Genomic DNA, 22,008 nt, shown 5'->3' with positions numbered 1-22,008 from the left:
GGTTTAGAGACTTGTTTCAGTTTGTCTTTAGGTAACCATTAATGTGTTACATACAGGGTAGGTTTAAGGTCTTTACAATCAATCAGTGATTTCTTTGTAGAATAATAATGAGGTAGGTATTTAACAATCTTTTTAAAAAATCTGCTTTAGTTTGTTTAGTTTGATTTTAGAAAGGGCTTAGACCTTTTCTGGAATAGAACAACAAAAAAAAAGGACTCCAAGTCATTAAAAAAAAAAGACTACCATGATATTTTATTGAAGTTTCATGCTGTGCATAAACATACAAGTGATTAAAAAAACAGAACACCATGCATGTTTTCTACACTAATTGACCACTCTGCAGTAAGTTAGAAGAGTTACTAAGAACCACACTTAAAACAAATGCCATCATAAGCAAGTTTCAAGAGAATATTTCAGCTGAACTTCAAAACAAGAACCATTTGTCACACACCTCTACAGCATTAAGAAGTTGCAGTATACGTTAGAGGTTAAGAGACAGTAACACTAATTGTGCTGGACAATGGTAAAAACTGTATACCAACCACCATTACTTGAGCTGAAGTAACCCATGGTTTCATAGAAAAAACTTGCAACATATCAGATAACCTTGTGCTATAGGATACAGCTGATCAAAGTAAGCTTTTCACATCATTTTACCCATGAGAAATCTAAGGAATACATGAAAAAAATTGTTCAGGTCACAACACACTGAGCAGCACAAAAAACTTTAAAACCAAAACTCTGTAGCTGATGTCAAATTACACAAGAATTTCTACCAAAAGAGTGTTACCCTCTCTTCAATTTCAGTCCTGAACAACAAAAAAATTCCTACTGCAAACACAGGAGTGGGAAAGTTTGCAGAAAGAGGGATGGGGAAAGCCTCCTTGTAATTGATACGGTAATCTTATATAAAGAAGTGTAATACATTTGAATAGTCTTCTTTAGACCTTCTGAAGTTTAATCAGTAGAAAGCCTTTTACTGTTTGTAGAAGGTTGCTGGGTCTCAGTGTTGTCTTCCTGTCCTAGGTAGGTGAGATTCATTGCTCAAAAAAGTCAATGAGGTCTGTGTACAAGCAATCATCTCCTTCCATATCCATTCAGTTGCTGGTTGATATAAGTGTTCTAGGAGCTTAAATCATTCAGTTCAAGTAAGCATTATTGTCACTGTCTTACAATCTCCTGTATTCATTGAAATCCCAAAAAAGTAATGGCCCCAGAGAGGAGGTACACAAGGCCCATGGCAGTATCATCTATAAGCACAGCACAAAGGGTAGAGGCTGGACTTGTACAATAATCCAGTTTCTGTTTAGGCACCTAATGAAATATGTTCAACAATGCAGCACTCAAATGCTTCCAGAGAACTTCACTAATGCGAGTGGCGGACTCCAATGAAAGTCTTACCGCATCACTTGAGAACGCTGCTGTCCATCACAGGTCCTTAGCTAAGCCTTAGAACAGGACTGAGTAGGGAGGAAGCACACAAGCTTGATTTTCAGCTATTTCAGACATACAGGCTTCCTTATTCAGGTATAACTAAGCAGGTGCTACTACAACACATACAGGAAAAACTCCCTACAGCAGCATGGCAGAAGGTTAACTTCAGCCTGCGATGTCTGATCTTAATATAAGATGTCAAGGCATGATCATCTGAGACTGCTCAGCCTTTCAAAGACAAGGTTCAAAGTTACACACAAATGCTGAAAGAAAAGTATATAGACTCAGGTTAGCAATTCTGAAATTTTTTTTCCATTACTCCAGGAACATATATGAGAAAAACAGACCAATAGGTGAACACTTGTCTCTACAAAATGGCAATCTCTACATTTTGTGCTTCAGCAGTGTAGTCCGGAAAGACTAAAAGCTTGTGACAAAGTATAAAAAAAATTACGAAAGTTTAAAAATCCATTATTCATCAATTATCATCATTTTAAAAAACCAAAACCTCATATCTTGCCTAATAACATGTCAATGTTTAAGAATACATTTGCATATTACTATTCCTTAACATCTTTCAGCAACATGCACAAAATAATACAGGTGGCAGTAAAACATCCAGTGCTGTTTTAATACTACCAGAAATGCTGGGAAACAGTACAAATTAGTTACAAAACAATAATACTGACAGTTTTGCATATCTATTAAGTTTAGTGAGGTAATGTTGATACTTTAAAAACTCACGCCACTTCTGCACTGCTTGTTTTTATTGCTGAATTAAATATTAATGCTGAATATGTTGGGGGTTTTTTTAACTGCACTGCACCCTAGCACATCTTAACACTAAGAATATTATTTCTTAGTTATCCCAATGCTACTACCCTGCACAATGCCCAAATTCAATTAATATTTGTACAGGGAAATTATATTTGAAGAAACTCTCACACCACTGGAGTCACCTGCTACATGATGGAGGGAAAAACACACGTGTCCTGACAAACCTAATTTTAGGTTCTCTTCACTGATGCCTTTTCTGTAAATTGAAATAAAATAAATACTGCCACCAAAACCAAATTCCCCCTCTTCTATTTCCTAGGTAAAACTTTTCTTGTAAGAGTCCACAAGTTAATAAATAGTCCCATTCCTTTTTCCTTCCAACGGAGTGCAGGTAAAGTGCAGCGGGAAGCACCAGGGAAGCCCTCTGTCCGGTGTATGGCTTTGTTAGATGCGGAGCTGGTAGCCTACCTCGTTGAGCGTAGCCAGCTCTCCTTTCTTGTCCACCACCGCAGGCCTGCAAGCAAAGGAGGGAAGAGGGCACTGCTCACCAGCAGTCCCACACTGCTGTGCCGGAGCGGAGAGAGCAGTTGTCAAATTGGGAACAGTTTACTTCAAAATAGGACTGGTTAGATCTAATTTTCTCATCATAAGCACAATCCTGCATATCTGTCACACAAGCTAGTGTGACCAAGCTCCTCATGTGGGTTGCCTCTGAAGCCAAGCACCAGCGAAAAACAAATTGTCCTATCCTGGGGTCTGTGATCTGAGCCTGGGAGCACACACACACACCCCCCTCCTGACTTGAGAGAGGGCCTAAATGAGTAGCTAAGACTAGACATATCCTTCCCATGATCTACCGCAGAGCAAGACTCTGGCCTTCATAATAAAGTGGAAACAGCTGTTTGTTTGTGAGAGCAAACAGGCAAGGCCTCTCACATGGCCACAGCATGTTTGTCCCTGAACCTGCCCTCTCCCCCTGGCTAGGCCTGTATGAAGGGCTAGAGCCCCCCAACTAGAAAACACAAGATAAACTCCCTTCAGTCTCCAGGCATCTTACATTCCAATACAGTCCAGCAGTTCACTAGAGGAACCACACATACACATATGCTGTTAGGTCATTTAAGTGTATCAACAACCTGAACAAAATGAAACCTTGAGACTGGACAATCCGTCTCCCCCTGTTTAGCAAGAATGAAAGAGCTTCTGCAACAAAGTAGTCAAACCAAAACAATCCTGGGGATTTATAGTCTGTGGAAGTATCTAACCTGAATTTAGTTCAGGCTCTTACCTGTTTTCCCACTAAGGTGATGTTTACTTTTCTAAAGAAAGATATTGTTTAAAATACACATTTCTCCTCGTAGATGCTGCAGCATGTCTGCCTCACTGCAAAAACACAGCCAAAGCCCAAGTAGTACAATATAAAGCTGGTAATGGCTCCAGTGCTTTCCTACAGCTCCTCAGACCTGATTTCCAGCTCTTTTGCTTAATTCTTCATTCGTTATGCAGCAGATGCGACCTGTGATGTGGCCACACCAGGATGGCACTTACCTGGTCATCACACACTGCCTGCCCATTCCTGCCGACGCGGCCCTGGGCAGGCAGCACGGCCAGCGGAGAGGCAGCACGGAGCAGGCAGGCTGTGAGGCCAGGGAAAGCCCGGCCCTGCCTGTGCCACGCTGCTGGGTGCAGGCACCCATCTAAGGGATGTACCGCTGCAGCCCCAGGAGGCGGGGATGTATAGCTTACACATACACACAGCCTCAGAAACATATCTGGATTCTTTGATTGAGTGATTTTTTTTTTTTTTTTTTTTTTTTTTAAAGCAGAGCTGCTAACACCAGATCTCTGCTGAGAATTTGCACAGCCTCTGAGAGTTGGTGACATTGCTATGGATACCTGATGCTCTTCTACCTCGTCACACATTGAATGCAACCTCTTTGTTTGCCATTTATCCAAGCACCTCTATTAATAACCCCATCATCCTCTTTCCAGTACTGCCTGCACCCTGCCTCGTGTTCGTTTGTAAGTACTTCACAGGAGTGAAGAAGTCTTCACTGGTCTCTGTTACTTGCAGGAAGGGATCATGCCTGAAGAAATCATTGTAAGATGGTTTGGATTTTTCCACTTTTATTTCTTCAGAGCAGATGGGATTTGACTAGCCAGAAAACAAGACACAAGCTGCATCCCTCAGAGCTTGCGTAGGAGTTGGAGACCAGCATGAAGTTTCCAGTGTCCTTCCTTCCTCCCTCACTCCCTCAAATTTAGGGATCCCTCTTCCCTTCCCACCCTTTTCTTCCTCCCTCCCTTCCTTTAATCAGAGCCAGAATATGGTTTTAATTAAAGCATGCCTGAATGGTTCTACATTCCCTGATTATCCAAGAGAGATGGGGAGTCACAGCACACGCATGGCGACATGCCCGTTTCCACTACTCCATGACAACTCTCTAGCTTGTAGCTACAAACAGAATGTCCTCCATACGGTTTTAGGAAAAGGCAAGGACTTGTTGGAACAGAGGCACCGCAGCCCCTATTCTCCTTGGCTGGCAAATGACCTGACATCAAACATCCCTTCTGAAGCGAGGGAGCCGCGCTGTAGTGGCCCATCAGATTGCAGCTCCTGTCCAAAGTGCCGTGACGATGAACAGATGAATATGCTGTGCATAGGTGCTGGGTACACAGTATTCATTAGATCTGCCTGATTTTTGCACATCCTAGTATAATCCTGCCCCCTTGTATATACTAATATAATGGACTAAGAGAATTTTCCTTTCAACAGTTAAATTAGGCCAGACACAAGGCCAGTGTTACTATGACACAGAGCATGCATGTCTTAAACCTCAGTATGAAAAAGAAACAGATCTAGCCAACTGACACTTAAGAGCAGAGATTGCTTCAGGCTGCCACATGACACTCCCTTCCAAACTCATATCAATTCTCCCAAACGAGCACTTCTGTTGAGGATGAAACAATGCGTTGCCTGTTCCAGCACAGTGGCTTGCAATATACTGCAGCCTCCTCCTCTGGGATTTCAGAAGATAGACAAGTGGACACAGTAAAGCTTCAGACTTACTAGAAAGATTCACACCACCCTGTATCCTCTTTATTCATCCTGCCTGGCCACCCTTAGCAGGATCACACCAGCTGTGGTCTAAGAACACATGGACTGTTACATAGTTCAGTTAATGAGCTGCAATTTAACTACACACCCCTCTCCTAGACTGGCACGTACTGCTTATTGCATTGCCACCCATTCCCTGCAGTGTACCCTGTCTGCCTGGTAGCTGTGTTTCCATGCTAAGACACTATCGTGGCCTTGCTAGCAGCCACCACTGGCATTTACCTAAGAAACTAGTAAGGAATCAGGATGAGAAGTTAACGGCTTGAGGCTGTAAAATGCAATTCAGTCCTTAAGCACCACTTCAGCCTTTGTCCTTCAGAAACAATCCAGCAAAGACACTCCGGTTCACATATTTTTCACTGGGAGATTTCTCCCAGCAGGCCCATATAATTTTATTGTTGACAAAACCCAGGCTGTAATAACAGCTTGTCATCAGCAGGTGAAGCCTCTCAAACGAATGTGTTATTCAGCCCCTGCCAGCTCACACTAGAGCAAAACACTTCTCGCCCCCTCCCCTGCAAGCTCTAAAAAGCTGTAATTACAGCATGTGAGTTAGAGATCCACAAAGAAACAAAACACAATGTTGATAAGCACGGCCATTCTTTAGCTAGGATTTCAGCCTAGCAACCCTGACACACTTTCCTCTTCTATGTATAACACAAAGGCCTCTTACTGCAACTAGGTTCTCAGAGATCCATCAACACACAGAAGAAAATAACCAGTTTCCCCTCTTGTATTTCTCACCCCATCAACCACTGTACATGCTAGTATGTGTCATTCAGCTCATCCCTGATGAGGGGATGCCATTCCCCCTTTAGGTCTCTGAAATGCTGGGGTTTCAACCCCAAGCCCCAAATTAAGGTTGACATATGGGTGATTCCCACAGCCCTTCACAAAGGGGGGGTGAGTTTGCCTTTAGGCTTCCCTCCAGGGTGCGGCCGGCCTGGCAGGGAGAGCCATGAGGTAAATGAGCCCCAGGTGTCGGCATTAAGTAAACAAGGGTCAGGTGTCCCACTTAGGGATAAAAGCTGGGACCACTTGGAGGAAGGGGCAGTGTCTGTCTGTGAGGTGGATGCACTTTGCAGAGGTTCCTGTTGGGGAAGGACCTCCCACCTTCCTGGGACTGGGCTCCAGTCAGGTCTGGCTTTTGTAAATGCGGGCTGTGTAGAGATTCAGGATGTGGCTTCCTTGGTCTTATGTATTTGGCTTGTTGACTCGGTTGTCTCCCATCCCTTCTATGGGAGACTGCATTTCACCATTTATTCCACCCCTTGTTGGTGGTGTGGTGTCGTTGTTGAGGTCAGTGGGATTGATGTCAATTATGTATAATCTGACTTGTTTGTACCCCCAGTGCTCACCCATGTACTGACCCTTTTGTATCAAATACAATTTGGTTATTAGTTCATCTTTATGCTGGCTGTGTCCTTTATGCGAGGCCTAATAATTGGCAAAACAGTCTTAGACACCTCATGTTGCAGAAACCAGATGATCTCAATTTTGGAAATGGAAGGGTTTTATTACCAGAAGGGAATGCCCTACAGCAGCAGACTCCTCTGCAGCACTGCTCCCACTGGGGCAAAAGGCAGAGTCAGTCTTTGAACCACCAGTGCCACAGTACAGAAGCATCATTTTAACATCAAGAACCTAGTTCTTCTCCCTGGCATCACTATTCTAACAGAGATAGCCTTTTGGGTCTGCTCGAGGGCCCTGGACTGCCAAAAGCTTCTTCACTCCCCTTCTCCTTCCAAGCATACTGCCCAGGCTTGCAAGGGGGCTGTGCATGACCCGCAGTGCTGTCACACAGCCACAAGGCATGTGCTGCAAGAACTTCCACCCGCTCTGAGATGTTTCAATGCCTTTTGCCAAAGCGAAAGATGGAGGTCTCGTGTGTGGAGTCTGCTCTCCGTCTCCTGCTCCCTGCATCATGCCATAGCTGGGACCTGGATCTTGTATCATGGTGACCCAGGGTTTATTTCAGAATAACATCTACTTTGCTCTAGGCACAGAGCAACACAGCAGAACCACTGAGCAGGTGGTGAAGCCACTGCAGGGCCACCAGTACTTCACTTGTCTTTCTGTCCTAGAAAAGCAAAGCTGCCAAGGAAGAATCAGCCACTGCAAAGCAGCCACGTGCCCAGCAGCTCTCTCAGGAGACCAGCCCAACTGGCAAGTCTCCAAGCCAAGCAAGACATACATCATCCATTCCAGCAATTGCAGAAGCACTATCAGAAACCCAAAGATGAAACCATCCCTCGAAGCGAATCTAAGAGGTGAAGAAGCCTGGAGCAACTGAGCCCATTACAACTCTAATTATCCATGCACTAAACAAGGAACTCTCAGTGATGAAGCCCAAAGTACAGCATCATAGACTGACTGTGAATTCACATGTAAAAATAAAAGCATGCTGTGAAATCATCTGCTGCTAAAGTATCTTGAAGTTATCTTTAGAAGGTTAGTCTAATGTCTTTGTTAGCTGCTTTAAAATAAATAAATAAGTGCTGAGACAGTAGTCTGGGAGCCTATTTAAAAAGCGATAACCATAAATAAGTGACTAGTCTGGGTTACGTATAGGCTTTCACAGTTGTCAGCTTCCTGGCATGAAACAGTACAGCTAGAACTCAACTCTTCCACATCTAAGGTATGGGAGTGTGAATTGCCAGTGGCTGGAAAAGGCCCAGGATCTGGAAGCTCAGTTTTATCCATTTAGAGGTATTGCATGCAATTAGTCCATCTTTCCCCGCACAGTTCAACTATTAGCTACACACAAGGGAAGTGGTCTGGGTTTTTTTAAACTGATTAAAATCAAAGAATACCATGCAAGTCGTATTTCTGTTTTGGCAAGAAGAGAAAAGGTTTACTTTTTTACTGTCCCTGTAAGTCAGACAGTCCTCAGCAAAACCCACTCTCATCAGAACAGTTCTATACAAAGGCTCATCACAGAGAATCCAGTTTCTGTCTCAGTGACCATGACAGCAGGGCACTCCACTACCAATAGCAGATACATCCTCCCATTTTTAATACCTGTCTGAACACCCTTAAATCCGATCAAACTACCTTCCCTCCTGTACAGGTCCCATGCACGCCAGGCTAGGTTAATTCCTCCAGAAAGTGGACTGTATAGAGACTGAAAAAAGAAAAAGCAAAACCCACACTTCCAATTTCACAGTCATCCAACACCCTGTAGAACTGAAACAAGCAAAGGCCATTGGCACCTCCAAGGACACTACACAGCAGGGCCATGAATGGGGCAGCAGTAAGCACAGCAGTGCCAGGACATCAGCAGTACTGGCAGCTTCTGGAGCCTCTCTAGGAAATGGAGATATCTGGTGCAGTTTTCCTATATACACCAGTGAGCACATATAAGTTTTGTACAGCAGAACGGTATGTCATCACCCTCCATTTCTGACCCGTCAGTGATGGCAGCCGGAATACTCACGATTTGTCTCTTCTGCACACCCGTCTCTGAGGGCTGGCTTGCCTTCGGTGAGGGGACAACGACTTACCCCGTGATCTCTCTTTCATAGGAGAGTGGGCACTTGAGGGTTTCAGAATCTGTGAGAGATGGGGGAGGGAAGGAAAAGGCATTCAATAAAGGCAATAATTCACCAAAAATAAAAATAAAGAGCCTCATACAGCAGTAGGGACAGCACACAAAGAGCCTTCAATCCCTTGGGGCTTATTCAAACTCTGCCCAGGTTAAGAGGAGCCCAAAGCTGTTATCATGTGATAGTTGTTCTGGGGCTCCCTGATAAAATCAGTTGGCATCACCAATTCAGTTCCCAGCTAAATACTGAAAAGAGGTCTCATTCACAGCTCTCTTCAGAGCTGGCAACAGCAAGAGATAAGAAAAACAGCTTTGAGCCTTAGCTGAAGGAAACTCACACAGCTAAATCCCTCTCTCCAGCTTTCCTCTCCACAGAGGTAATTGTCTCCCTGGCTGGCAGTCGAACTCTGTGTCAGTGGGACTTTTCCGTAGGTCTCCAACTTGCCTGCAGTCCCCAGGCCCTCCAAGCTCAGAAGGCCATCAGCACAACACTCCAGGCTATTTTTAAGACTTGATCCTCCAAAGTCAGCCCCCTCACAATGGAAGCCCTCTGAGTCAAGTGGCTCAAATTCCTAATTAACTCAAGGGAAGAGGCAGATGTAGGGTCTTCAGCCTTCAAGGGTTCAGAGCTGTGGTCCCGGCCCTGAGGCACTTACAAGGACTGGACCTAATGTCACAGCTCAGCACACAGACAAGAGCTGGTCGCTCTATCAAAAGCAAATACTAAGTTCAGTGAGTTATCCACCCATAAGGACTTCTACAGCTAGAGCCTGCTTCAGCTGTTTGCTCTCTAGATGGTATTAAAAGTGCATGAATAGAGAAGAGGGGAAAAAAAACCTCACCTCATTACATCTGTAATCAAGCACATGTGCTTAAGGTGACAGTGTGGTACGAGTTGGCACTCAAAACTCCTTGGCAGAGCAGGAGAGGTAGCAGCAGGACATAAGGGCTATGATGACACTGGTGACACTCATTCCAAGGTCAGGGCAAGGGGGCAAGAGCCTCAGCCAAAAAGGCACACAGCTGCTACGCAGGAGCCATTCCTCAGCAGGGCAGGGGACGGGAACCCAGAATAACTTGGATGCGATGCTGCATGCCTCTCCACGAGAGCCAGCCCTATACTTAGCAACACACCTGCTCTGCTCCCACTGTCAGCAGCAGGTTGGAAAGGCACCAAATCCCCTTCCACCGTGACCACAACCAGCTCCTTGCCCACGCCAGCCCCAGAGGCACGGTCAGGGACACCCCTCAGCCCCAAGGGCAGCCAAACCCTCCGGCCTGCCGGCAGCCTGCCGTACCTCCTCATCGTTTCTCTCTGGGCTCTTCAGCCTGACCAACTAGCAGAGAAGCACCAGCCTGTCAGGGACTTGCTCTCCTCATCCTTCCCATGTAGCCTACTTTGCGATTTGGCCGAGGGTGGTGGACATAAGGCAGCGCAGGGCAAGCCCACTGGCATGCCCTGCAAGGAGAAGCAATCATTGACACAGCTGTCCCATGGCATCCCTTGCCATGGTGCAAAGAGTAGAGATCCTGCAACCAAGCCACCCACCCCACCAGCCCCAGCCACCTTCTTCCGCAGTCAGTGAAAAAAGCAAACTGGGCAACAGCTCTTTGATGGTCAGGGTTCTAGTGTTTCCTAGGCTGAAGGGAAGATCCTTGAATCAAAAAATAGCTGTAAGGGCTTGAAAACACACCAAACCCTGTGGGAGAATCACTGAGACAGATATAAGCACACCCCGAGTCCACCTGGTATCACCTTAATCTCAGGTCAGGGTCAGTCTGCTGACATGGAACAAGACCAATCTCTGCAGGATGAGACAAGGTACAGAGCCCTCCAACTCCACCACCCAGGCACATGGACCTACCTTCATCCTCATATCCCTGGCAAACTTTTCCAGCTCCTTCCTGACTTCTGTGCGCATCATTTTGGATACATTGAGGACCAGCTGTTTCCACTCAATGGGCTGAAAGCTGTGCGGCTCATGTGGGACATATAATCCGATTTTTACTTTTTTGACTGTATGCAAGTACTTTTTATAGGAGTCTTCAAATTCAAAGATGAGGTCGCTCAGAGTTCGGTAAGTTAAAGGTTTGTCCATCAGATCTGATCGTCTGCTCATGCCCAGCGAGCCGTAACGGCCGTTGCAGTAAATCCCGAGCACCACATGATGAAAATAGTTCCCTGAGAAGTGGGTTTTAAAGCTGATGGGGAAGCGCTCCACGGAGGGTTGCCCGTTTGTTAAGTATCTGGTGTGCACTGCATTAAGGCAACAACAGCGCTGGGAAGGGAGCATGCACAATTACACCTATAAGACATCTTTAGCAGATTTTTTTAACTGACAGGGCAAGTGCTTTCTTGCAAACACAAATTTATTCTCACTGTGCCCCAGAATCAGTCAATGCTGCCAGAGCCCATTTCAGCGCTTGGAGAATAAGGTGCAATAGTTCAGGCAGGGAAGGGCCTGACTCTTAACCATGCTTGAGAGGGAAGAAGAAAAACCACAACAGTGTTCAGGTCAGCACACCAGAAGAGAGACCACCGTCCCCAGATCTGTGGGAACTCCTCCATTTGATACCAACATCAAACTCCCACAGTCCCAAAAGGGAACAGTGTTTCCCTCTGTTTCATGTTGAAGCTTGATACAACTCAGATTATTGATCTTCCTATTCCCACATCTTCAAACAGTAGGAAAAATCCAGGGTGACAGTCTGCCCTTCCATCTGTAAACTGGCCCTCAGCACAGCCACTCCTCATACAAGAGTGTGTTTGCATGTTACCCTTGTAACGCGTTGCTGATAGGAACCAAGTAAAGCTCCCAGGTGGGTAATTAATTTGATAAGCAGAGACGTGGTCAGGAACAAACACTTTTAAAAAGCAAAACATGTCCCCTGAATCACTGGCTAGCCACTTCAAATGTGCCACATGCAGAGGCAGGGGCCAAGCTCCATAACATCATAGTAGGTGACCTCAGAGGGGAACTATGTGCAGGTCCCGGGTCATCTCCTCAGGAGGCTGCTGGCCCATATGCCAAGGGGAGGAGAGACTGAGATTCCCTCACACAGGCAGGTTTGCGTCAGCACCTACGTTGCACGTGGCTCCCTGCTGCTAATCCCCAGACAGCTGGAACTCACCCTGGCTCCACACGCCGACACCCGGCCCCTGGGTGACAGCAGGCGCCCTTCCCTGCTGCAGCTGAGACCCCCACCCATGCCTGGGGAACAGAGAAGAGATGACCAGAAAAGGCTGCAGCAAGACACTCCAGCCTGGGGTTACTCCAGCCAGAAGCACCTGCTGTAACGCCAGAGCCATCCCCAGAGGCAGACGCAGCCAAGACAGTCAGTCAGCGTGGTGCCACTACAAAATACACTGGCCCAAGGAGCAGCACTGCCTGGATAGCATCAGGGCAGCCTGAGGAACAGAGGAGTGGGGTCAGCTCCCACTGGAGCTGCAGGAACCAGCTCAGACCAGGGTCCTGCTCAGGGGATCTCCAGCATGCCCTCCTCCCCCTATCGCATGCCCAAAAGGGCCTTTAACAGCAGTGAAACAAGAGCCACTGCACAGCTGAGATGTCCTGGGATGTTACTGTGGCAGCCTTCCTCCCCCACCTGCATAGCATGGCTGCTCAACAGCTGCTGGGAAAATGAGAACACAAAAAGCTTTTTGTACCAATATTGTAAAACACAATTAGGGCTCGGTTCTGGTTCTGCTCTCAGCCTGACACCCCACCCCATTACCAGTGCAACTCCCTGGGATGCTGACCCCCTGCCTACACTCCACATTTCACCCCTTGTCTCTACAGGGATGTAAGAAAAGCATCCAGTGGCTCTCATCTGCCTCTAAAGCATTTTCTCAAGGGGATATTTCACCCACCTGATGCTTGTTGAATTTCACACATTCAAACTTTTGCCCTCCAGGTGAACACAGAAATCAGCTAGTAAGAGATTCATGAACTGCCCAGACTCTGAGGTCAAAAGCAAGCAGTTAAACCTCTGTACAAATAAAAAGCAAAAAAAACACACTGGCAAAAATATTTCAGAACAGCCACAGGGAAGCTTTTTGGTTCAAAGTCAAATGTATTTAACTGTGTTCAGTGCTAGATGTCATCAGCTTTAGCAGTCTGGAGAAAATGTATTAGAGGGCATAGGAACAGACAACATTGCAGGCTCAGGTCCTGGTGCACTTCACCTGTACAACAGTAAGTCTGGGCGAGCATGCAAAGCAGAGCACAGAGCGCTGCCACGCACACAACCCCTCGCCCAGCCAAGGCTGCGTGCGCCCACCTCTGCCCATCTGCTGCCCCACCTACAAACACAAACACCCCACAACAACTGCAAAAGCTCACCCCGATATCAACTACACCAACATGGAACAGAAATAGCTGTACTGCCTTCGCTGGTCTCGCTGGATCATTGTCACATTAGGGCCGGCTTCTCCAAGAAAAACCCCACACCACTGGTAGAATTAAAGGTTATAAATACACTGCAAGGTCAGAATGGGGCCCAGCAACTTTATAGCAACGGGAAAACTCAGCCCACACTCACCTCATTTAAAAGGTCACCTTGCTCCAGGCCTTAAAAGGAGCATCCTGTGTACATCAAAGTTACGTTACAATAATTTGTATCCTACAGACAGATTCTTGCAGAAGTCCATTGTATTTATCATTCTGTGTAACTGAAAAAGCAGTATCTTTTATTAACACCTATGAAGCTTTCAAACATCACCACTATTTTTCCCCCTCATTATGAAAGGGTTTTCTCTCTGCTCCCCGAGTGCCTTTCTATTAAGTCCACACAAAGCTTTGGTGGCCACCTGCCACACATACACACTTCTGCCACGAGGTCTCAGAGAAGTTGCAATTTAATCTCATTAAATACTAGGTAGGAGTAAAAGAATCTTTTGAGGATGGAAATTACCCACCATCAAATAACCCAGCAACAACCGCTGCGGAAATTAACCTTTAGGTACAGGTTGCTTCTGCTGAGTGACTAGTTAATGAGAGTCCCCACCCGAGATGAAATACACAGCAAATGGGCTGGAAAGGCACGTCAGATCTTCCCCGCCATCCATGCATCATTATTATTTCTTTTCCTTTCTGCTCTGCCCAAGGAGAGCTGTATTGTGGCAAACAAAAGGCAACGACACAGCAATGCCGCAGCTGTAATCACACTTTTGAGCTGGGACTGTACTGCAGGATGGAGAGTCGGGGAGTAAATTATGTGTCACAATAGAGAAGCAGCACAGAGCAGGAGAGGGCAAAAGCAGCTGTAACGAAAAGCTCAGTGGCCTCCCGATCCCAGGTCTTCGTGTAAATCAAAGCAGCAGAAAAACAGCACTGAGGGCTGCTGATCTCCTTGGAAATCACACAAGAGGGACACTAATCTTCTGGCCTGCCACTTCTTTCCCCAATACCTTTCCTCTTCCCCCACACTCAGAAAATGCACAAGGATGATACCTAGCACTCCACCAGGGCCTCAGGAATGGGTTGGTATGGTATGTCCCCATCACTCCAAGATTCCCAAACCCTGCCCACCCTGACTCTCAGCTCTTCTGCAGCCTCATACTAGTCCTTCAACCTCAATTTCTTCCATCCCACAGAGACACTAATGCCTGCCAGCCAGGGCTACATGTATTAGGCAGCTGATGAATTCTGCTCTTTCCCCAGGAGGCTGATTTTGAAAGAGACAGGTTTGTGTCAAAGGAGTGTGCGAAGAATTAGGCCCAAAGCATACAACATGCTTTGGAGGTGACAGGCCATTGGGGTACACCACTATGGCTCTATTAACAAGTAGGCTTTCTTGTGCACCCCAATACTGCTAGCAGCCTGCAGAAAGGACCACATTTCCCATGCGAGCATGCAGCTCCCTATGGATCTGCAAGTCAACACAAGCACACCGCCCTCTGAGCCACAGGTTGTGGTGCTTCCCATAGTCCCATCGCCTTCACCACCCAGGCTCATGCACAACCTAGCTTGGATACTTGGGAGACATTCAGATGCCAGACTCAAATAGAAGCAAGACTTGGGACACAAAACCTGCACTCTGGCTACCACCTGGACATTTCCTGAGCAGTGTGGCAAATGAGGACTAGCATCCTTAGTTCAAAAGTAAAGGGGAGAATTAGTTAAGGTGTTACCTGAGTCAACCCCTTAGCTTTAAAACTCTGGAGCAGAAAGCATGTGGATGGGTTTTCTTTAAACCTGCACACTCACACAACTCAACAAATACCCTTCTGCAGATTGAAGTTGTGTTCTTTTTTCTCCACCTCCTGGTGAACTCTAATATCAAAAACATCTCACAAAAATCCCAGCATCTTCCCCCCAAGTACAGACCCTTCCCTACATAGATGCCCCCACTGCAGAGCACAGACCAGTTCACAGCCAGAAGAAAGACTTGAAGCCCTTCACCTTGTTTATTTGTCAGCACTGACTTTTAGAAAAAATGTTCTCTCGGGTTTTGTTTTTTTCTTATTAATAAATAATCAGAGCAGGAATGTGTCAGCACTGTGACCCCAGGCTTTGAAAATCTCTGGAAATAAGTCTTAGCAGCTGACAGTACCCACCAGACGGCAGCTAGCTCCCTATGGGTAAGTGAGCTTGGGTTATTTGCCACCAGCAGTTTTCCCACCAGTGCTTGGAACCACAGGACAGGAGGGGACACACTGTGAGGACCTCAGCCCACCTGCGTCTAAACCAGCCTCAACAGGAGTTCAGCTGGGGGAAAAAAAAACCCTGGTGCTTTTGCAAAGCTAAGGGGCAGCAACTGTGCAAGGGGCAGATGAGGAGATAAGTGCCATCTCTGCATCATGCCCCTGCCCTGCAGCACCAACAGTGACTCAGGCCCACAGAGACCCCTGGGGCAGGGGACATGGGTAGACCCCTCCTCCTCGAAGCCCTGAAGGAAAAAAGCCCAAACATAAGACAGTGCACCAAGGCCCGGCAGAGCCATCAGCACCTGAAACAAACCAAGACATGACCAGGTTTCAGACAGAAGCGCCAGCATCAATTTTTTGACCAGAGCAGCCCACCAATACTGATGCCCAAGCAGGTCTAAGCATCCAGCTGTCCCAGCACCCAGACTCACAAGTTCTTCTGCTTCAGCTGCAGGAAGACCCAGCACCACGTCTGACACCTTCTTGGATGTACCTGCCAGGAAGGAGGAGCAGGAAGAAGGAGCCCAGGTCTCCAGCAGTGATAAACATCATCCACCAATTAAATGCACAGAAGGTATAGTGCAGAAGCTATTCAATAATTTCTCCCTCCCAAAGCACTTCTGATTTCCTCTTCCTCCTTTAATGATCTTATTGGACAGGGGAAGATCTAATACACTACATGGGTCTGATCATCACCTCACATGAACTGGGAGAGGCATACTGAAGGCAACAGGAGTGAGTTATGTTCACCTGACACACACGCTCTGCAAGACTCCCTGAGGATGGATGTACCGTGCCACTTCCCTCTCCTCCCTCTGATATTTTGCTTTCCCCATTTTAATAAAGCGAATACAGCACAGATAAAATTTCCTTGACACTTTTGGTGTACTATTCCTGAATACAAGTCATTTGAATCCTCGATCAGAAAGAATGGGCTGAATACACCATTACTCAGCTGATCTACAATTGAACTGTGAAGTGCCCTGGGGAAGACAGCAGAAGGAATGCCTCTGGTTAGGCACTAACATAGTAAGCAGAGATACAAAGTCAGATGAAACAGCTGCACAGAGAAGAGCCGTGCAGATTGCTGCAAAATAATATTGGAAGATCTATACGAGCTTTCAGTCATCTCACAGCTGCTGCTCCCTTGGTGCATGCACACAGGGTAGCTCAGTATTTTAACTCACTGACCTATAAAAACTCTTCAAGATCTAGTGTGAAGGCAATTATGCAAAAGTTAATTCTGCACCAGGAGGGATTACAGAAGCGTTTTATAACAAGTCGCACAGTAAAAGGCAATTGCACGAGCCAACAAGCAGCTCAATTAAAATGACATCTTGCTAAGCTGCTCTGTGCGAGTCGGCCTTTGAATGAAGACTCATGCCAAGGGTCCACTGTAGTGGGCTGTGCTCTTTTCAGTATCCAAGCAACATGGCAAAGCCTGCCGGCACACAAATTAACAGCAGTAACCTTATTTCCAGAGACAGAGAAGGGAACCAGAGGTTAACACACATATGCAAGGATGCTCAGCTCAGGCATATGCGAAGACATCGGTTTGACACTCTGGAGAGGGTAACGAATCTCTTATCTGGTAACTGTCTGACCTCGGAAAGCAAGTCACAGCTGCTGGCCTCACCATGTCCACATCCAGAGGGCAACGCTGAAGATCAAAATCTCCTGCCTGAGAAAAATCAGCAAAACTTCCCCATGTGCTGTTACAAAGATGCCTCCCAAAAACCCACATGGTGTACATGCAGCACGGCACCACAAGGTTCTGCACGAGCACAAGCTTCATACCAGCCACTTCCAAATCACACATATTCAGACAGCCCATTCACTCACCACTGCTACGCTCTTTTTGTATCCACACCTCAGTCAGAATACTTAGATTTTATATTGTGTGGATCTCTTAAACTTCAACACATCTGTTACTACACCACCACCCCAGCAGATAGCCCTGGTTCTCACAGGAGATTTCCAAGACAGCAACTAGAAGTCATAGGAAGACAGGCTTGTCCCATACCCTCCCCTGCCAAAGGCTTTTCAATTAAAATTTTCCATAATCTTTTTTTTTTTTGAAGTAGCAACTAGGGACAGAAAGATTCATCCAAATCTTAAAAGTCCAAAGCAACTTCAGATGACACCAAATGGTATAAACCATAGCTTTCAAGTATTTTGTTTCCCCCACCACTCAAAAAAAAAAGAACAAAAATCAGGTTTGAGGCAAGCAGAAGAAATCCTCTTTTCAAATTAAAATAAAATGGTTGAAACTTCTAGATCAGCAAGAGTACATATAGATTATCATGGTCATCTGTATGCCACTAATCACCCTCCGCTCGTGTGGTATGTGGAATAATCAGTTCAGTGCTAGAAATACAGCACCAGAAGCCACACTGATGCTCTCCAGTACTGCAGAGGAGCATCAACTCCACCTGGGGATTATTTTCCCCACTCCTTTGGTCCCCAAATAGTTTAGGACACAGCCCTGACACAAGGGCAAACACAACAGATCCACTGACACCATTTCTGTTTCTGGGAGGGCATCAGTTTGAGTTTGTTGCTGACATCAAGCCCCCAGGAACCCCCACCCCTCTAGCTGCATGCAGACCCTGCCAGCACGTGCAGGAGAAGCCCCATCAGTCAGAGCCCCCCCATTCAAACTTGGACCTGAAGCCTATCTGGGAGCAGCACCCGGTGTGCCCCACACACCCCCTAGCACAGCAGGGACCGCAGCCAGCAACCGGTCTCACACACCACACACTTCTTCAGCCCACGTCCCACTCCCACTCCACAGCAGCCACCCCTTCTCATGCCAACACCAGGCACTGCTGGCTCCTTCTTCCACGAGAGGGGGCAGCAGTAGCAAGTAAAATGCCGCAGAGACAAGCCAGAAGCTGGTTTGCATCGGGGTTTATTTTGGCTTGGATTTTTGTTTTGTTTTAAATCAAACTTGATCAGCTGTGGCAAGACGTATCTGGCATACAATTGTTCCTGTAACCCTGCCTTGCCCTCCTCTGGTGTTTTAGGATGATGCAGGTTGATGTATCAGTGACAGCACAAGAAGATCAAGAAACAAGTCAGTCTCTGAATATCTTCTTGGAATTTTTTCCGAAATGAATAGGAAGCAAGCATTTGGGTAAAGCTCAAATATTTAACTATAATACACATATGCTTCTGCACAAAGCACAGCTGGGGACTGAGAGACAAAAACTAATGTGACTTCACGTGTAAACATTAGACAAACATAGGACAGAACCTGTGTTCCTCAGGTGTTACCAACAGATACTTATCTGGGCACTTTGGGTCAGATTCTGACATTATGCAGATTACCAGGGCAGGAGGCAAAGAACTCACGGCCAGAGCACCACACTTGTGAGCTGACACATGGCATCCAAACTCCTACTGACAAGCCTAGGCAATTCAGCAACTTGTTCGTTGATCGATACCACGGCACTCTCCGAGCTGTTGGCACTCACCTTTGGCTGTGACCACCTCAAACACCATCCACAAAGGGCAATATATTAAAGTGTCACAGTGGAAAAAGTCACAGGTATGTGAAAGGATACATCCCCAGGATAACTGCTTCAAGGCATTTGATGGGTAAGGACTCCCTGGTCATTTCTTTTGCCGTCTCCATTAACCTAGGACAGAAACAAAAATGTTTTCAGCCCTTTCAGTTGGACCAGTTGACAGGAATCAAAGGGTCCTCTCATACACCAAAAGCCAGGCACCTCCAGTTCTTATCTCAGCAAGCACTGGTGAACTTGATTCTTCCCTTCAGCACCTTGCCAGGGTCCTCTTGACTTCTGGAAAATTACTTTAAAAAAAAGACAAAAAAAGACATCCCACTGCTTTCCAGCCTCTGAAGATGGGTTGGAAGAGGAATGCAGTCCTCTGCTGCTCCCAGCAACTCTATGAACATCACTTCAGACCGTAACACAAAGCCCCACTGAGCCGCAAAAGCTGGCAATCATGCAAGCTCCCACAGCAAGACCAAGTTTAGCATATTTTCAAAATAACCCTGACTCTCCTCTGCAAAAAACAGGGGAGAGAGGATGGTTACATGATCACTGCCTGAAAGCTACAAATACCTCTGTGAGCCTAGAGGCAAGAATTTAATGCCTCTATCGAAGCCTGCTCTGCAGAAAGCTCTACCAGCGCAGACACTTCACACCACTGCAAGCTGAGCTACCATTTTGCTGCTGCTCCCCACCTCCTGTGGACTGGGGAAGTGGTAAAAACTGGAAAACTGCATGCCCAGGATCTTGCAAGTTCACAAAGTTCAGTTACAATTCAGACTCTGTATTTGGAGTAGAATTATCTGACAGGGACTAACTGACAAGAAACGCAACGTAATCTCAGCTCAGCTGAGAAAACTGTCATACCAGATTGACACCACACTACCAACCAACTAGGTATCCTATCCCCTTCCACAAGCAGATCCTGAAATCCTGGAGAGTTTAAAAAAAAAAAACAAACACAAAAAAAAACCCAGAAGGAGATTAATAAAAAGAGTCATATTCAATGACACACCAAAAAAGAAGTTAAAACCAAACCAAAGGATGACTTCTATTCTGAAGTCTTCTCTATCCATATCCCTTCCCTGAGAAGAGCTTTGTAAACAGATCCCTACTCTAAGGAAACACAATATTAAGTGGTTTAAATATTCGTATTAGAGAAGATTATGAAAATATGCATCAGAAACCCTTAGTCTGTTTTTCCCACTTTCTAATTCACCCACCTCATGCATTTTAAACCTTGTATTGAGTACAAATACAGCTTCCACCACTATTACAGCCTGTCACAGCCATTCCATGTCCCATTTATCCAACTTAGAAATTATCTTTTCATTTGTAAACAACCACCCTTTACACTCTGCCTGCAATACAGAAGACAAATTAGAGTTAGCCTGCCTCCTACACGTTCACAATCAGCCACAGAAATCCCACTGCTGGAAGCACAGAGCTGCTCCAGTGAGGGCGCACAATGGGGCCCCTTCATCCCCCACAGTGGCTCCTCAGTGCTGGTCACTGCAGTAGCTGCTACAAAGCCCTGTCTCCATCCAGCAAAGTATTACATGCAGATGATGCATGGGAGGTATCCATGAACAAGATGATCCACTGAATTTCGTATCTTCTAACTTCAGGGGAGTTAAAAAAAAACCTCACAGCTGATTATGAATGCACATCAGAAATGGGAAAAAAGCTCAAGTTGTAAAGCTATTTAGCTTCAAGCCATTTAGTGTGGTGTATGCCTGGTGAACATGGTCCGAGGTTCAGGGCCAGCATCTCCTCCCTAGATCTACATCTACGCTGACTCTGCTTCCAGCTGGCAAACACAGTAACCACACTGGAGCTGCCTCGTCACCACATGCAGCATCAGGTCTCCTAACACCTGCTTTTATAACCTCACTGCTGTCATGATTTCAAGGTGCTGTCAGCATGGAGATAACAATGGCTCCACAGCCAGGGAGGGAGTCTTCAAAGTAATTGGCCTAAATAAATAGTCAAATTACTACTGACTTATGTGTGACAGCAACACTCACACTATTTAAATACTAAGTAGTATTTTAACATGCACTCTGTTTGCAAGCCACATATGCGTTGGTTCTGAAGCACAGCTCTCCAGGATGTTACATGGTTATTAAGGAAAGGCATTTTGCTTAAAAACATGCTGCCTGCTAGTGCACGGGCACCACAGCTGTCCCTTCCAAAGCTAGCGGCAGCCCTTCCTTCCCTTCACATAGCATCACTGGATAGCTGGGCTCAGAAGGGACCCTGGGAAGCCCTCCTGTCCCACCTCCTGCTCAAAGCACCCAAATCCAGGAGCTGTGGCAGGTGCTCAGCGATCACCCTGAACCTGGCAGCTCAGAGGTGGCCACGGCCTCCAGACCGTGACAGCGATGAGGATCTGTGCAAGGGGAGCATCGGTCAGGAGGCATCACCAACAAGAAGCAAACAGGCACCCATCTGCACCCAGAGAGCAGGTCACGCCCTCACACACATCCATCCCACAGTCCTGGGGAATACTCTGCAGTTAGTTTGCTTTTTCTCTACATTTACAGCACAGGCCACAGGGTTTACGTGGATGACCCAGTTCCATAGGCACTAAGAGTTTTTCTCGTGCTTTTAGCAAGTTTGAGATGAAACATGGCTTTGAACCCAGTGTCTGCGTTGGAGGCAGAGCCTTTGGAGAATCCCCAAGCCACCACTCTGTCCCAGGTAGCATAAGCTAAATCTAAATCACTTCTCAATGATAATTTTCCAGCCTACTTTTAACCGGTTTCTCAAAGGCTTGGAAATGCACCAGTTAATCTATCATATACTTAACCCTGCATCTAAGAAGGTCCCCTAATATTTAAACTAAATCTTTCCTTTTTTGCAATTTAAATCAGAAGCTATTTCTGCTGCAGGCGTGGAGACCATTTATTATCTCTGCTCAGACATTTGTATATGCAACAGGCTGTAATCTACCCTCTCCTCTGTA

The 22,008-nt window shown here is 46.3% G+C and overlaps 1 protein-coding gene across 3 annotated transcripts in view; it reads right to left on the bottom strand.

Annotated features, from left to right (window-relative positions):
- Positions 1-233: 233 nt before the first annotated feature.
- VASH2 (vasohibin 2) overlaps positions 234-22,008 on the bottom strand; it is a 36,747-nt gene continuing 14,972 nt past the window's right edge. For 2 of the 3 annotated variants that reach the window (XM_074897190.1, XM_074897189.1), the window contains exons 4-7: positions 19,089-19,163; positions 10,739-11,120; positions 8,766-8,881; positions 234-2,725 (exon numbers count right to left, since the gene is read on the bottom strand). In XM_074897190.1, the coding sequence (XP_074753291.1) occupies positions 2,656-2,725; positions 8,766-8,881; positions 10,739-11,120; positions 19,089-19,163 (643 nt within the window). In that variant the 3' untranslated portion in view covers positions 234-2,655. The remainder of the gene's footprint in view (positions 2,726-8,765; positions 8,882-10,738; positions 11,121-19,088; positions 19,164-22,008) is intronic. The other variant, XM_074897188.1, reaches the window with a different exon arrangement.

This window comes from Athene noctua, chromosome 1 (genome assembly GCF_965140245.1).
Source record: "Athene noctua chromosome 1, bAthNoc1.hap1.1, whole genome shotgun sequence".
Classification (NCBI taxonomy): domain Eukaryota; kingdom Metazoa; phylum Chordata; class Aves; order Strigiformes; family Strigidae; genus Athene; species Athene noctua.
This window is presented reverse-complemented; position numbering and strand designations above follow the sequence as displayed.